This window comes from Embiotoca jacksoni, unplaced genomic scaffold (genome assembly GCF_022577435.1).
Source record: "Embiotoca jacksoni isolate LCO1_2020_lvr unplaced genomic scaffold, fEmbJac1.0.p SCAF_35, whole genome shotgun sequence".
Lineage (NCBI taxonomy): Eukaryota > Metazoa > Chordata > Actinopteri > Embiotocidae > Embiotoca > Embiotoca jacksoni.
In genome coordinates this window covers 1,599,941-1,615,303 of record NW_027185387.1, presented here as the reverse complement: position 1 = coordinate 1,615,303, position 15,363 = coordinate 1,599,941, and the positions used below count along the sequence as shown (strand labels likewise).

The 15,363-nt window shown below is 45.9% G+C and overlaps 1 protein-coding gene across 2 annotated transcripts in view; it reads left to right on the top strand.

Annotated features, from left to right (window-relative positions):
- Positions 1 to 13,031, top strand: part of mapk8ip1b (mitogen-activated protein kinase 8 interacting protein 1b) — a 47,337-nt gene extending 34,306 nt beyond the window's left edge. For both annotated transcript variants that reach the window (XM_069165637.1, XM_069165638.1), the window contains exons 5-12: positions 750 to 1,898; positions 4,241 to 4,316; positions 6,161 to 6,333; positions 7,331 to 7,434; positions 7,695 to 7,811; positions 8,478 to 8,548; positions 8,833 to 8,931; positions 9,466 to 13,031. In XM_069165637.1, the coding sequence (XP_069021738.1) occupies positions 750 to 1,898; positions 4,241 to 4,316; positions 6,161 to 6,333; positions 7,331 to 7,434; positions 7,695 to 7,811; positions 8,478 to 8,548; positions 8,833 to 8,931; positions 9,466 to 9,538 (1,862 nt within the window). In that variant the 3' untranslated portion in view covers positions 9,539 to 13,031. The remainder of the gene's footprint in view (positions 1 to 749; positions 1,899 to 4,240; positions 4,317 to 6,160; positions 6,334 to 7,330; positions 7,435 to 7,694; positions 7,812 to 8,477; positions 8,549 to 8,832; positions 8,932 to 9,465) is intronic.
- The last annotated feature ends 2,332 nt before the right edge of the window (positions 13,032 to 15,363 follow it).

Below are 15,363 nucleotides of genomic sequence, written 5' to 3'. Positions count from 1 at the left end.
AGTGTGTGTGTGTGTGTGTGCGTGTGTGTGTGCGTGCGTGTGTGTGTGTGTGTGTGTGTGTGCGTGCGTGTGTGTGTGTGTGTGTGTGTGTGTGTGTGCGTGCGTGTGTGTGCGCATCCCGACGAGGACTTAATGAATTTCTGGTGTTTTCTCTTGGAATTATGATAAGAGGATTAATTGTTGTACATTTGCATCAAATACCGTCTGCGATGATGCGTTGCTAAGTAACAAGTTCTTTTGAGGAAATACAAAACCTGCGTCGGCCGTCCCGGCTCCGTAAATGCCGGAGTCACCCGTCTGCCGTCTCCCCCCCCCCCCCCCTCCCCCCCCACTGCAGCTTCGGTCATCGGTGCTTGCTGCGTCGCTCGCCGGCGAAAGTATCAAGCCCGGATTTTGTCGGTGATGGATTATGACATAACGCATCAACCACCTTCTCCCGGCTCTGAATTTGAAGAGCGACGGAGGGTTTAACGGCGTAATCCCGACACCCGTTACCTAACCGTTCCTACGCGTTCCCCCTCTCGTCCCGTTTTGTGCTTCACTTTATCCGACTGCGCGTTCGCTGCCATGTCCGCCCTCACGTCCGGCGGCGCGTTCGCTTGCCGGCCGGCGTCCGCGCTCTCGCGTCATGTACGTTTACTCCGTGTGCGTGTCTGGCCTCTGTTCCTGCCTGTGCGTGTGCGTGTGCGTGTGCGTGTGCGTGTGCGTGGCTGTCGGCGTGTTTCTGCTTGGCTCCGCCCTCCCCCCAGGTGACCTCACCCCTCCGCGCGAGCACAGCTGCCTGAGCGACGAGGACAAGCTGCAGGGCGGCGGCGCGCAGACCAAAGACCGCGGCACCTCCACCGACGCGCCCTGCAGACACAGCCGCGCCTCGGGACACTCGCACGGCCCGTCGACGGCGGCCGCGACGCGCTCCAAGCTCCAGGAGAAGCCGCCCGCCCCGCCGCCGCCGCCGCAGAACTACACGCCGGCCCCGCTGTACCCGACGGGGAAGACGGATGGCGGCGGGCACCACCGCGAGAGGATTCGGTACCACACGGACGTTCGCCTGGAGCCCACGGAGGAGATTTATCTGACGCCCGTGCTGCGTTCCGCCGACGCGCTGGAACAGCCCGGCGCGCAGGACCGGCCTTTCCTCTCGCAGCAGACCGAGCAGGGTCGCATGTCCATCGGCTCCGACACGGAGGGTCCGCCCCCTTACCAGCCCCTCCCCGACCGGACCAACCCCTCCATCTACGAGGAGGACGAGGTCTACGTCCCGCCGCCTTCGTACGCCTCCTGCGTGGAGTCGCTCGTCACGCCGCCCGACATGGCCGTCGCCGCTCGCTCCTCCCTCGCGCTGGACCTCAGCCTGAAGGGGGCGGGGACGGCGGCCGGGGTCATGCTGAGGGCCGGCTCGTCCGTGGAGTACGTCGACGCCACGGACGAAAGCTACTGCGGGGAGGACGAGGACGTGGACAGGGTAATAATGGACGGGCGGATGAGGAAGGCGGGAGGAAAGGGAGGCGGCGGCGGCGGCGGCAGAGGCGCCCCGCCGAGGACTTCGATGAGCTCCGAGGCCAGCGGCCTGTCGTACGACTCGGTCAAATACACGCTGGTGGTGGACGAGCACGCTCAGCTGGAGCTCGTCAGCCTGCGGCAGTGTTACCAGGGCTACAGCGACGACAGCGACTCGGCCACCGTCTACGACAACTGCGTCTCCTCCCCCTACGAGTCGGCCATCGGGGAGGAGTACGAGGAGGAAGACGAGGAGGAGGAGGAGGAGCACGACGGGCGGGTGGGAGGGGTGCGGAGAGAGGCCACGGCCTGCCTCTCCGAAGACTCCACTCCCGAAGCCGACCTGAGCTTCTCCAAGAAGTTCCTCAACGTCTTCATGAACGGTCGCTCTCGCTCCTCCAGTAAGTCGCTGCCACGGCAACACATTACACCTAGACAACGTGAGAAACGTCATCCCTGAAGTTTTATGAGTGTGCCTGCAGGGTTGAGAGAATAATCAAAAGCTAAGTGATGGGAGGGAGGGAAGGGTTTATGCTCGTAATGTTACGTGACATCATTTTTTTTTTAATGTATTTTCCCTTTTCATTCGTTCACCAGATTCCTGAGACTGTTTTTTGTTGTTGTTTTTGTTTTTTTTACAATCTAAAAATACATTTCTTAATCCAGAACTTTAAATCCCCCCCCCCCTCCCCTTAAAATCGGGTGTGCCGACAGACGGGAAGCACATCGGACCACTGCAGGACAGTTTTTCTGTGCGATTTCCCCTTTAAACGTACAATAACAAATGCTGTCTGGCCAAATTGGCAGCGGGGCGTCCGGGGGCTTACAGCGATGCGGCTGATGAAGCAGAGCCACAGAGATATTCAGGAGTCGGAATTTTCTCGTGCAGCGCGGATAATCACCCGCGTGACGGCATTAACTCTTGACAACGCGGATTTATACTCGACTTCATGACGATGCTAAAAAAAAAAAAAAAAAAATCTTTTTAAAAAATTTTTTTTTTAAAGATGTTTGCGTTTCCACGTAAACAGACACATTCGATTTTTTTTTTTTGAGTAGCAGCTCGGGGTGTTTTAACAGGACTCTGGAAACCGTAGTATTAAAAAAAACAAAAGGATCCAAAACCAATGCAGCAGAACCAGAGTTCACCTTCTTTAATCTATCCAATTGCTAAACGTGAACCTACGATACCCACAATGCAACTCGACCACCCACAGTTTGCTCGGTGATTCGGGTTTGTTGTGCCGGTAGCGGCTGATGCAAGCGCAGAAAGGAAATTTTAGTTGACGATTTCATGTTCGTCTTCTGTTTATTTTTTGCCTGCCATTCCAGTAAAAGCGCAATCACAGTTTAACATAGACCTCGCAAAGAAAAAGAGCCATTTATGGGCATTGAAAATTGGAACATATACATTTTTTTTTTAAAAAACTACATTTCTGTTTGTTTTTAAGGCTTTGTAAAGAAAAACAAAAAATACACAGGACAGATATGACACTAATAAACATACAAGCTCAAAGCAGCAGGAACGGCACAGAAACAGCTTTATACAGACGAAGGGAAACGATTCGAACTATGATGCAAAATGATTCCAGTCAGCTCAAATAATCATGATTATAGGCGATTACGTAACAATTGTGTAAGGCCAAAGTACAGACAAGGACTGAGCTACAGAGGCCTGATAACCAAAGTACTATACTTCCAAATATCCCTAATATCCCTTAAACTTGTGGTCTTAACCCCCAACCGAGGCAAAAGACATAACAAAAAGCAGTTTATCGGATTTGGTGCCATTCCCTCTGCAGCCATTAAAGGCTTTATATTCTTTCTTTCTTTTTTCAATTTACAGTAGCAGTAGTCTTTAACATCTGTAAAATAACAGTGTAAAATCAGTAGACTTCCCCTTTAACACGCAGCGAATTTGAGCTGATTTTACAGTCTTTAGGGTTTGACGGATGAGAAAAGTTTGGACTGATGTTGGCGCTCCAGGAAAAGATCAGCGACCCATCAAAGTCAGAGATCCTCCGCGGACCTTGACTGTCCCACCGACGGTGTTCACACAAGTAGCGCAGCGCCTTCTTTTCTGGTTTCACAGACTGTATTGTTTGTGCTTTATCAGCGGGGTAAGACGGAGCGAAAAAAAAAAAGGAGTTTTTCTTTTCCGATGGAGGATTGTAGGATTTACTTTAATTTGAGCTCATTTGCAGCTTTGAAAAAAAAAAAAAAACAATGGGAAATATCACCAACCACGCATTGACCCAAATCATGGTGGCTTAAATTGCCCTCCCCCCCACCCAAGAAAAAAAAGGGAGAATTTACACGAAAGAGGCAGATATTTGTGCACTACTTCCTCTAATCGTCCTGGCTGTGCTCTCTTGGATGCCGTCCATGTATTTTACAGTCTCATTAGAAACGCCGCGGCAATTTATCTGTGTGGTGCGGGGAGGGAGGGGGGGAGGAGGTCACGGATGTCTTCCCGGGGGAATGGAGGTAGAAATACACAACGCTCATCTGTTCCACGCCTAATTACAGTGTGATTTATAGCTCCCTAAAAAGATCGCCGTTGTGCTTTTAAAGCAAAACTCAGCGCGTCCCAATTGCGTTTCCTGTTTGGGGACGACGGACTTTTGTTCCGGGTCGAAAGCCGGATGTTATTAATCCGTTTTAATCGGCCCGAGACTCCACAATGTTTGCCGCCTCTTCTCATTTTTACTTTTCTCTCGTCTTTACATCGTTTTATGAAAAGGTGCAGAGTCCTTCGGATTATATACCTGCGTCATAAACGGAGAGGAGAGGGATCAGAGCCACAGAGCGGTTTACAGGTGAGGAAGAACTACACCGGCGCCACCGTCGTCGTCATCATCATCATCATCATCATCATCATCACAAACATCATCAGTCCTATATCCAGGCTAATGCCGTGAAAACATGCATATCAGTCCGACACAATACGATGTTAATCAATGTGAAAACTATTGAGTACAAAAAGAGATTTTGGATTCTGGTTTGTTTCAATAACAAACTGGTGTCAAGACAGAGTTTCTTGGGTGGATGAAACATCCCAGAATACTTGCTATTAGGCATTTCAAGCCAAACCAATATTCGAAATTCGCTCCGAACCTTTCGGTTTGTAATCTTCATCTTGTAATGTACTGAATAATCAAATAAGAATGAATGAATTCTTATTATATAATAATATGTGTGGAGTTATAAAAGGCTTGTCTCCGATTTCTACGTTGCTACGGCCGCAGATCGCAGCAATTGTGCCGACCGGCATTCCTTCGTCTTAAAAGTCCACACGCCCAAAACAAGCCGCCGTTATTTCCCATCATTCAGATCAAAGTCTGGATCTGTGTGTGTAATTAAACGCACTCCTAAAACATTGTTGAACAGCCAAAATCATTTGAAAAGCTGACACACGTTTCAGCAACTTTAAGATTTCTTTAAAAAAAAAAAAACACCAAAAAAAACCGCTAAAACTTGAACTTTTATCAAAGATGTTTTTCTGAGCTTGACTCGTGATGTTACACGCAGAACTGATTGTTAACTACCAAAATACCAGAGAGATCGCAGCTCTGCTTCAAAGCTCAGTAAAAAAAAAAAAAAAAAATGCAGCTGAAAAAAAGTTCTGGTTTTGTTTTATTTGTGAACTTTAAGAAAAGTGGCTTTTAACATGTCTGACGATGCCGACAGCTGTCACCGAATAAAGCCGACAGCAGTGATTTCCAAAAGGAGGTATAATGATATAATTATGACAGCAACGTGTCCAAAAAGTAGAATTTGTTTTTAACACCCTCATCTCCATCGGTCGCTTTGTTTTTGTTTTTTTGTTTTTTTTGTTTTTTTTTGTAGTTGCCGGAGCAGAAATAGCTTCATTCCCGCATGTTTCTTTAGTAGCAGTCACACTCCAGCTGGCAGCGAGGACTCGCAGCTGCCGTCGAAGACCTCCGGCCGATACATACGTCGGGGTGGGAGACAAAAACAAAACAACAACAACAACAACAACAAAAAGAGCACAGCAATGCAGTCATGTGAACGGGAGCATCTCCAGTGCACCAACAGATCATGCGATGGATATTATCTATGCATAGCTGAAAGCTTGGAGGGGATTCAAGCTTGGGTGTAATATTTTACATTTCTGCAGTATCTATAGCCACGAGCAACAAATCTGACCAATGAGGGGCCGATCAGCTGGGTGATGTGATTATTGGATATTTGATCTTACTTGGCTATAACTGTTGGATTTCTGCCAGATGTAGATTAACTTAAGAATGCACGCCAGCCAACCTGAAAACAAAGGCATCTCATTATTATTAATATTATTATTATTAATATTATTATTAAAAGAGGATACTGGACACCGACGTCTTCGGCGTTAAAGCTCGCCACGTTTGATACTCGGTGTTTCCCGCAGCGCGGGGAATGTGCTCGCGGAGCCATTCTCTCAGATAAGGAAGAATTTAAAAATAAAAAAAATAAAAAATGCTAAAACGGGTTGCAAATGTACTCGGGAGGCCGCGAGTGTACCCCGGGCCGCCCGAGCGAAGCCCGAGCGCTGGAAACGCCACACAGAATTGATTCGGGAGAATAGTTGCTTGAAACGTGAGACGGCGTCAGCGACCCGGGATGTCGGTGAAAAGTCCTGAGAAGCTCCGCGTCTCGACAGGTTCGTGCCCCGGCACGGCGACGAGCTGGAGCTGGAGGTGGACGACCCGCTGCTGGTGGAGGTCCAGGCGGAGGACTACTGGTACGAGGGCCACAACATGCGAACCGGCGCCCGCGGAATCTTCCCCGCCTACTACGCCGTCGAGGTGACCAAGGACGCCGAGAGCTACAAAGGTAACGGCCGCTGCGGAGACCCGCGGGGACGGCTGTCCACACTCTGAGACGAGCGTGAGCGCCGGTACTGCCGAGCAAATTTGAACGCAGCATTTCCACAAATTGTAGCGATTCTTCGTCTTGGGCGGGTTTTCTGTTAAGTGTTTTGCGCGAGCGTTTGCTTAAGGTGATCTAAATTTAGAAGTTATTTATAGTCAAAAGAAAAGGGAGACAAACATCGAACAGGAAAGCAGAGAGAGCAAAGGGAGGTTCTAGTGTTCATCCTATTTGGCTTTAAGAAATTGAGCTGTTGATATTATATTATTATCTTATTGCTTCCCGTATGCTGCTGGAGTGAAAAAAAAAGGCCCCCGTGGGGATTAATAAAGTAACTACCTAACCTAATATACATGTAGGATATTTCAAAGAACTTTTCAATTATTTAACACCCAATTTTTTTTTTTAAATCAGCGGATGAATTGATAAGTTTAGAAACGGAGAACGCCTCCGCGGTTTTAGACCGAGCGTTGGAACGCGTGTCGAGCGCGAGGTTGCAAAAACGGTCCGGTCGAGGACGCGCAGAACGCCGAGACGCGGCGCCTCCGGCTCTGTTGTGCCTTTCCACAAAAAGAACGGGCGGAAATGCCCGCGGGCGGGAAGGGAAGCCCGCGAGGGATCGTACACGGAGGAGGACGACGCGATCGGCGAGCCTGACCGTACGCGTGCTCGAGGAAGCGCTCTTCCTCGCCTCCGGAGCTCCGGTCGGGTTTTAGTAGACGGCGAAAAAGGGGGTCCAAATATGACATTAGTGAAAAAAAACAAAAAAAACACCAAATACATCAGAGCTACAACAGATTTGTTTTATTCCCCCCCCCCCCCCCCCCCCGTCACTACTGATCGACAAACCAGCAACTTAAAAATGATCAACTGCACTCTTCACCTGAATAAATTACCGCCACGTGTCACGCTGGCCTTTTGGTGCATCGGCTCTCATTCCATGTTTCTTCTCTCCGTGCAGTGAAGAGCAGCGAATGGATGGACAGGTACCGGCTGAAGTTCCTGGGCTCGGTTCAGGTGCCCTACCACAAAGGAACCGACGTCCTGTGTGCGGCTATGCAGAAGGTAAGCAGAAACCATGCAGACAGAAAAAAAAAAAAAGATTTTCCATAACAGGGTAAAGTACCAGCTTTGTATTTAAAGTGTTTAACCTTCCGATTAAAAGTTGTCCGTCCGTTTCCAATTTCCAACAGAGAGCACTTTTAGTTTTACCTCCATATTATCAGATGGTGTAGAAACAGGTCCCAGATTAAAAGCGCCTTTTGGAAGTATTTGGAGCTCGTCATGTTCCCGGGGAGTTCATCTTTGTGCGTTTGTCTTCCAAGATCGCCACCAACAGAAGGATGACAGTCAAGTACAACCCGCCTTCTTCCTGCATCCTGGAGATCAGCGTGAAAGGCGTCAAGCTGGAAGTTCAGGAGGATTACTACGCCTGCGACAGAGTGAGGCTCTCGCCGTGCGGGGAAATAAATGAACTGCAGCTTTGCGGGCTTTCGTCAAACGCAACCACACATTTACGCTCCAATCTCGTTGGAGATTTGGGGCATGTCTCCCCCTGGTGGCCGCCAACAGAGGCTGCAAGCAGAGATGTCGGGAGACGTTTTTTTTAAAGAAGGATCTATTTCAATGTCGAGCCTCTTTAAGCTTCTGTTCCTGAGAGACAGTGTATAGTGTCTCTGCTATATTCATTTGACAACTGTATTCATTCATGTTTTTCAAAGGAAGGTTTTATGTTATAAGTATATAAAGCTTCAGAGCTACAGTTTATAAAATAAATTGTTTCTAATTTAGATTTTCCAAGTGAGCTGATGTTCAGATAATACAGTGATGCATTCATATTAACCATAACATAGGCAAAATTATAATTATATTGTAGTCACAAAAAAAATTGCACGATTGCAGAGTTAAAGGCGACGTCTTTAAATTGTCTTGTTTTGTCTGAACAAAAACCAAAAAAAATTGTTTTTAAACAGAAAAGCAGAACATCTGAGAATATTTGGCGTTTTTTTTTTGTTTTTGTTTTTTTTTGCAAAGACTAAATGAGATCAACTCAGCGTTCCAGATGTTAATCTCAGACATTTTCTTATTTTCCCACGTGCCGTCGACAGAGCAACGAGTGCAGTCACTTCTTCCAGCTGAAGAACGTCTCGTTCTGCGGCTACCACCCCAAAAACAGCAAGTAAGTAAAAGCCCCAAAAACACCAAGCGCCGCTTTTCAGCAAAGAGTCAAATGTTGGTTACTTCCTGACAAGAATCGGAGGAGCTGCCGAAACCCATCAGGTTTTTTTTTCCAACTTTACTGTTATTCGCGCAGAGACCGAAGGTGCCGCGCGGTGTCAGCAGAAATCAACAACTGTGTTTAGAGATCGCCTGGAGATCTTGACAAAAAAAAAAAAAATGCAGCGTTGCGGTTTGTGATTATGCCAAAAGCGCTCTCTGAAAGTGCTTCGCGTGTCTCCGCAGGTATTTCGGTTTCATTACGAAGCACCCGGCGGATCAGAGATTTGCCTGCCACGTGTTCGTGTCTGAAAACTCCACCAAACCTCTGGCGGAGTCAGTCGGGTGAGTTGGACCCTCCGTGTGTGTTTTCCTCTTGGATTTAAATTCCCTGCATGCGAGGACATTTGCGCGTTTACTTTTGTCTCCGCCGACGCAACGGGAGAAGATTTCTCCGGAGCAAAGGTCCCACCAAAAGAAAACCCACGACCAAATGCAGAAACCAGCTTCTGTTTGTTTTTAACGGTTCACTTCAATGAGTAAAACTATTGGAACTGCAAGCGCGTCCGACGGTTTTTAGTGTCCCTGGAAACGTTTCCATTGCGGCCTGTGCTTTTTGAAGCCTTTTTTTTTTTTTCCCCCGCTAAATCTGGTCCTTGTTGAAGATGATTTATTTAATTCGTCGGTGTTTTCTTTTCTGTTTCAATGTTGGTTTCCTCATTGGAATTTGAAAATTTACATTAAAAAAAAAAAACAGCTTCTGTTTAAAACAAAAGTCAAATTGAACCCATCCATCTGTTAAAATACTACGGTGTGTGCTTAGAAATCAGATAATGAGAAATGACCGCGTTATGTTTTGGTTGTTTTTTTTTTTTTCAGGAAAGCCTTCCAGTTGTACTATAAGGAGTTTGTGGAGTTCTCGTGCCCGACAGAGGACATCTACCTGGAATAGCCCTGCCTTTAAACCACAACCCTTGTACAGTACACTGTATCATAACATAACGTTGCATGAAGGACAGAAATATCTCAATTTAAAAAGGAAAAAAAAAAAAAAAAAAAATTAACACATCTGACAAAACGAGCAGGAAAATAAGGACCAAGCACGGGAGCTGCGGTGTAAACCCGCGAGATGAAAACCAGCCGGAGGAGGGGCGTTGTTGAGGGGGGAAGAAAAAGAAAAAAAATATGCAAAATGACACGGGTGGGGCGAGGTGGTGGCCGGCGGGGCCGTCGGGTGGGGGGGGGGGAGCACAAACGTCCTTACGTCTGCAGCCAGGGCGGCGCTAGTGAGCTTGTAGCATCATCTCAGCGGGTGTTAAAAAAAAAAAAAAAGCCCGGGAGACGTACCGGACGGCGCCGCCTCGCACTTTCAGCGGCGGAGATTTGGGAGGAGAAAGAAAAAAACAAATGAACGAGCGACGGGGAGTTTGCTTCGACTTTGAATATCTTTGAGCCGGAGCATGACGGAGGTGTATATTTACCGAATAACATCCTCACACTGAAAACGTACACTTAAGCGAAATAAAAAAAAATATCCATGTAGGAACAAGGGAACTTTACCCGTCTGGCACGCCTGTTACCGAGGTGATATCCACATGTTTCAAGTGGCAACAACAACAACAACAACAACAACAAAAGAATCCACCCGAAAAACAAAACAAAAACCACAGTTATAAAAAGCAGCTGCAGGTGATGCTCTCTGCATTTTGGGGTGCTTTTTATTTATTTTATTGTTATTTTTTTTGTAAACGAGAGGCAGCAGATTAGCACGGCTTTGTGTCGTCATTCACCAAGTAGCAGGAAAGGCAGTTTAACACGAAGACGAATTGATAACTCTTTATTATTAATCGAGTTTTTAATGTAAAAAAAAAAAAAAAAGAAAGAAATGTAAAAGATTAAAAGCGTACGCACCAGGTTTTAACATCCAAACCAGCCGGCGGTAAACTCTTTGACGCCGACTTTCCGTGCCGGCAGGGTAACAGCGACCTAAAGCACGTGCGAAACACTAAAAATGTTTAAGAACTCCTCAAAATGCACCGTGCATCGCTTGGACATGCCAAGTAAACAACAACAACAACAACAAGCAGAAAAAAAAGGAAAAAAAAAACCAGTGTGCGGGTGTATGAGTGTGGATTTTTCCTTCCTTTTTTTTTTTTTTTTTTTTTTTGCGGCTTCTGTTGGTACTGTTAGAGCTCAGCTAAGCCCCCCCCCCCCCCCCCCTTCCACCATTTCACCCAGAAAACGAGGCTGGGTTCGGTTCCGCCCGGCGGACGGAGGACGAGGTCCGACTCGCCGCGTCTCCCTCGAGCGGCGTTTTAGAAACCCGCTCCTCGTCGTTTCCGCATCAGAAATATTCCACGCTCTCGGCGTAGCGGCCGGGAGACAAGCGAGGCCGATGGTTCGGTACGGTGAGGTACGGGTGCTAAAACAAGGAAGCTAAAAAAACAAAAAAAAACACACAAAAAAAACACAAAAAACTCTGGTGTCTTCAGATCTTCACCAGTAGTGCCTCTTTTTCATCGCATCGCCGTGAACCTTCTCTTCAGTGAACATCGTCGCCGCATTTCAAGGAGTTTGCCGTCGAGCGCGCGTCGAGTTTGAAGGGTTTGAATGCAAATTGAGACGTAGGAGTGTTTTTGCTGTGACTTGCTCTTTATTCCAGTGCGCTACATGTGCTGTGCTGTGCTGTGCTGTACCCTGTGCTGTGCCGGGCGGGTTTTTTTTTTTTTTCCTGTTTTTCGTTTCAGAAAAAAAAAAATTTTTAAAAACGCAGAGTCCAGCAGAATTTTACCGAGAGCGGTGCCTCGAGGAAGTGTTCATCCCCGTTTTACGGCATTGCAATTTGATATTAAAATTGATTTTGTGTTTGGAATTTTATGTAACGGAGAGAGCAAAAATAATCCAGATTGCTGAAGTGGAACGAAAAGAAGAAAAAAAAAAAAAAAATGATATTTTAAACTGTAAAAGTATTGAGTGCATGGGTATTCACCCCCTTTGCTTTAAAAACTCTGAATGAGATTTGGTCTGCTTGAAAAGTCCCATAATTTGTTGATGAAGGTCAACCTGTGAGCTGGTAAAGTGTCACATGATCAGTGACTTTTATGTCTGTTTGTTACCCGAGACGAGATCAAAAAGTTCAACCGAATCAGAGAAAATCACGCGTGATCTTTGGGGTAAAACAAACAAACAAGCAAAGGCCCAAAAGACATACAATAAATTGAATTCTCTTAATACATCCAATATATTCATTGGAGTGTAAACAACACTGAGGAAATGATGCATGTTTAGTAGGCTGGAAATTAAGCTTTGGCTCATAAACCGGTGGTTAATTGTAACCAAGCTAGTCTTGTTAATGAGACAGTACCAGATCTGGACATTTTAGACTTGAGTCAGCAAAACTTTAAAACATGGACTTGAGGGCTCTGAGCCTTGACTTACTGGAGATTTGAAAGCAGAACCATTAAAGTCCCCCATTTTAGAGATGGGCTTTGCAAAACCATGTACCATGAGGGTGATTGTTCAGCCGAGGCATTGGGACTATGTCTCAAGTTATGTCCAATACTATTAGCACAACCCCGAAAAGCAAATGTTATAAATCCCATTAAAAAGCCATTTTAAATGGTCAACTTCAAAGACTTCAAATTCAAAGTCTATTGAAAATCAATTATTCACATCGTATTTCAAGTCAAGTCTTTGTTTGTTGCAGTCGGTGACTTTATCTGACCTGCCTCGAGCCCCAAAAGATGCAGCGAATAGCCAAATCTGGAACACTGCTGCCCCCTAGTGGAGACACAAATGAACTCCGAACAGATATTTGGACTTTGCGTCATTCAAATGACCCAGCAGTCGCTAAATGTTTTGAGCGAGGGCCTCTGATGGTCAGGAAACCAAAAGGATTTTAGTTTTAGAGATGCTCCCAGGTCCATCACGGGTACAGCACAGTTATTCTGCAGTGAAAAACAAAAGTGTTCTTCCTCCATCATTTATCACTAACACTGATTTGTAACAGATTATTTGATGTGATCTATATTTTAACAGAAGCTGAAATGTCTGAAGAAGAAAGATTAATTCAAGAACGATATGGACATTTTCTATTCAGCCATCTCACTAAGTCCCATAGTTTGTCCCTTTTCAAAACAAACAAACAAACAAACGAGTCGTCTGCTGTTGTTGATGAAAGCCATTATGTTCGCGTCGAGAGATCAACACTCACTTTTATATGAATTCCCTTCTCAAGAGCCGATCAGGCTGACGGGGGAAAATGTACTGTCGTCGGGGCTATACAAAGGGTGTACAGACATGCCATATATAAATAAATTATTTAATATCTGTAATTATAAATATGACATTGTATGGATTCAATATGTAGTATGTGAAATTTCTCTTTATTTTGGATTTTTTTTTTTAGCTGTGAATTATTCTTGATTTAAAAATTTTAATGCAGATCTGATGTCCTGTCATTTGTATGATCATCACTTACACACACACACGCACACACACACACACACACACACGCACTCATTTCTATACTCAAACTCTAGATTTTGCTGCATCCCAAAATTTGAACTGGGCAATTCAAATTGGTGAGTAACATGTAGAAATGTACAAAACCCGAATATAGATCTCATAATTCGATCAAAAATGAGGGATTTTTTTTTCAGTTCAGTTTCTCAAAAGGATGAAAGTTCATAAAAAAAAAATTTTAAAAAACAAGATTTTTTTTTTGTTGGTTTGCCTGGTTTTAATTTCAACATGCTTTTGATTTTGATGAGGTGATCCTCTACACGTCAGCTGGAATTCACCGACGCTGGATCTGCCGGGTCTCGGTCAGTAGTATTCATTCTCCAAATTAGGTCGGTATGGATTTTTGGCGTCGGATAGCAGAGAAAGATGGACGGTCCTCTTGCGATAATCTGCAGCTACACAATAGAGCAATTAGATGGATGGAAAGAATCCAATACGTGTTTCTGCGCTGCTCTAAAAGACATTCTTCTAATCGCGAGGAACTTTTTCATTGTTCTACGAACTTGGAAGTTTGCACCTGAGGACCGAACTGACAGAAACTGAGGACCGCCGTACCTTGCGCTCCACCTTGTTCTGTTAGTTCGGACTTTAACTGACGCGTTACAACGCCACCAAAAGTCACACAACAACAACAACAACGAACCAGCTGATGGAGGCAGCGGACAGATCGGCAACTCCCAGGAACTGTTTTTGTCAAGGGAGTCTGGCGGCTTCGAAAAGAAAGATGTAATAGAAAATATATTCTTAATATAGCTGTTAGGTTCAGAACTATAACATAGCGCTGATAGAATAAGAATCAAACCCACAGTCAGACAAAAACAAGGCTTGGACCCAAATCTGAGTTTTACTTGCAGCAAGGGAAGTCCGTGCAGGGTCTTAGAGTTGTAAGCTCTTCACCTGGCATCAGCCAACTCCAACACTCTTTGCTCCTTTTATTGTATACGTGGGGTTATAAAACAGCATGTGATTACATTCCTATAGATAAGGTCACATGTTGTGTAACATGAGTGCATAGGGGTTCAATGCTCTTTGCATCCTATATGGGTATGTTTGCTTTTAACCTACCTGTGTGCTAAACTAGATAAACGAGTTCCTCCTCCCCCGAGGGGCCATATACTGCAAGAGAGGAACTCGTGGAATGTGCATGCAGTGCATGAGACATTTCATCTAAAGTTTTATGCATAGACTAACAGAAACTTTGCACACATAGCAGTAACTTAATTTACACACTGACAATGAGTTACTATTTTTCCTAACAATAGCGTACGTTTAAATTGATATATTGATATCGTTTACGTGGCTAAAACGCGTTTTGTCGGGCGTGCCTATCCCCGTCCGCTGCAGGGAATGCAGTGACTGTTAAAAAGTACCTAATACAACCCCAGTTCAAACAATCCAAACTATCCTGTTATCGTTTGCCTTAAACAAAATGGCGGGCTGCAAAACACGGACAAATAAGAGTTCCTGTTGGCGATGCTGATAGAGGCTGGGGGAAAAAAAAAAAAAAGCCCTTCGGGGTATTTAGTTCTCGGCGGAACTTCCCAGGAGAAGGGTTCCTTACAAGGGTTCCCAGAACTAGTTCTTCCAAAAGTGCCTGGCGCCGCCTCCGTTCGGTGTTTGTCTTCGATGATTTCAAAACAAAATTTTTAAAAAATGATGAGTCGCTAAGTGGCATCAAACAACAACAAAATGCGTCTTTCTTACCATCAGCAAAGATGGCTTGCTGCCTGACGAGGTCAGAGTCATGTCGCCGATCTGACGCCTCCGCACCTTCAGCAGATCTACCGGAGGGCGGCGGAGGGGGAGGAAGGGGCCTCTGGCCATAATCTGCAGCAACACATTAGATCAGGGGTCTTCAATGGTTTTTTTCAGGCCAAGAACCCCCAAACTGATAGAGAGATGGAGCAGGGACCCCCTACTATATATATATATATATATATATGATATGAAATAGTGTTTTATATGAAACTGGAGGAGTGCGGGAGGCTTGGAGGGACAGGTCCAGGCTTGGAGTGACAGGTCTAGGCTTGGAGGGACAGGTCCAGGCTTGGAGGGACAGGTCCAGGCTTGGAGTGACAGGTCTAGGCTTGGAGGGACAGGTCCAGGCTTGGAGTGACAGGTCCAGGCTTGGAGGGACAGGTCTAGGCTTGGAGGGACAGGTCCAGGCTTGGAGGGACAGGTCCAGGCTTGGAGTGACAGGTCTAGGCTTGGAGGGACAGGTCTAGGCTTGGAGGGACAGGTCCAGGCTAGTCT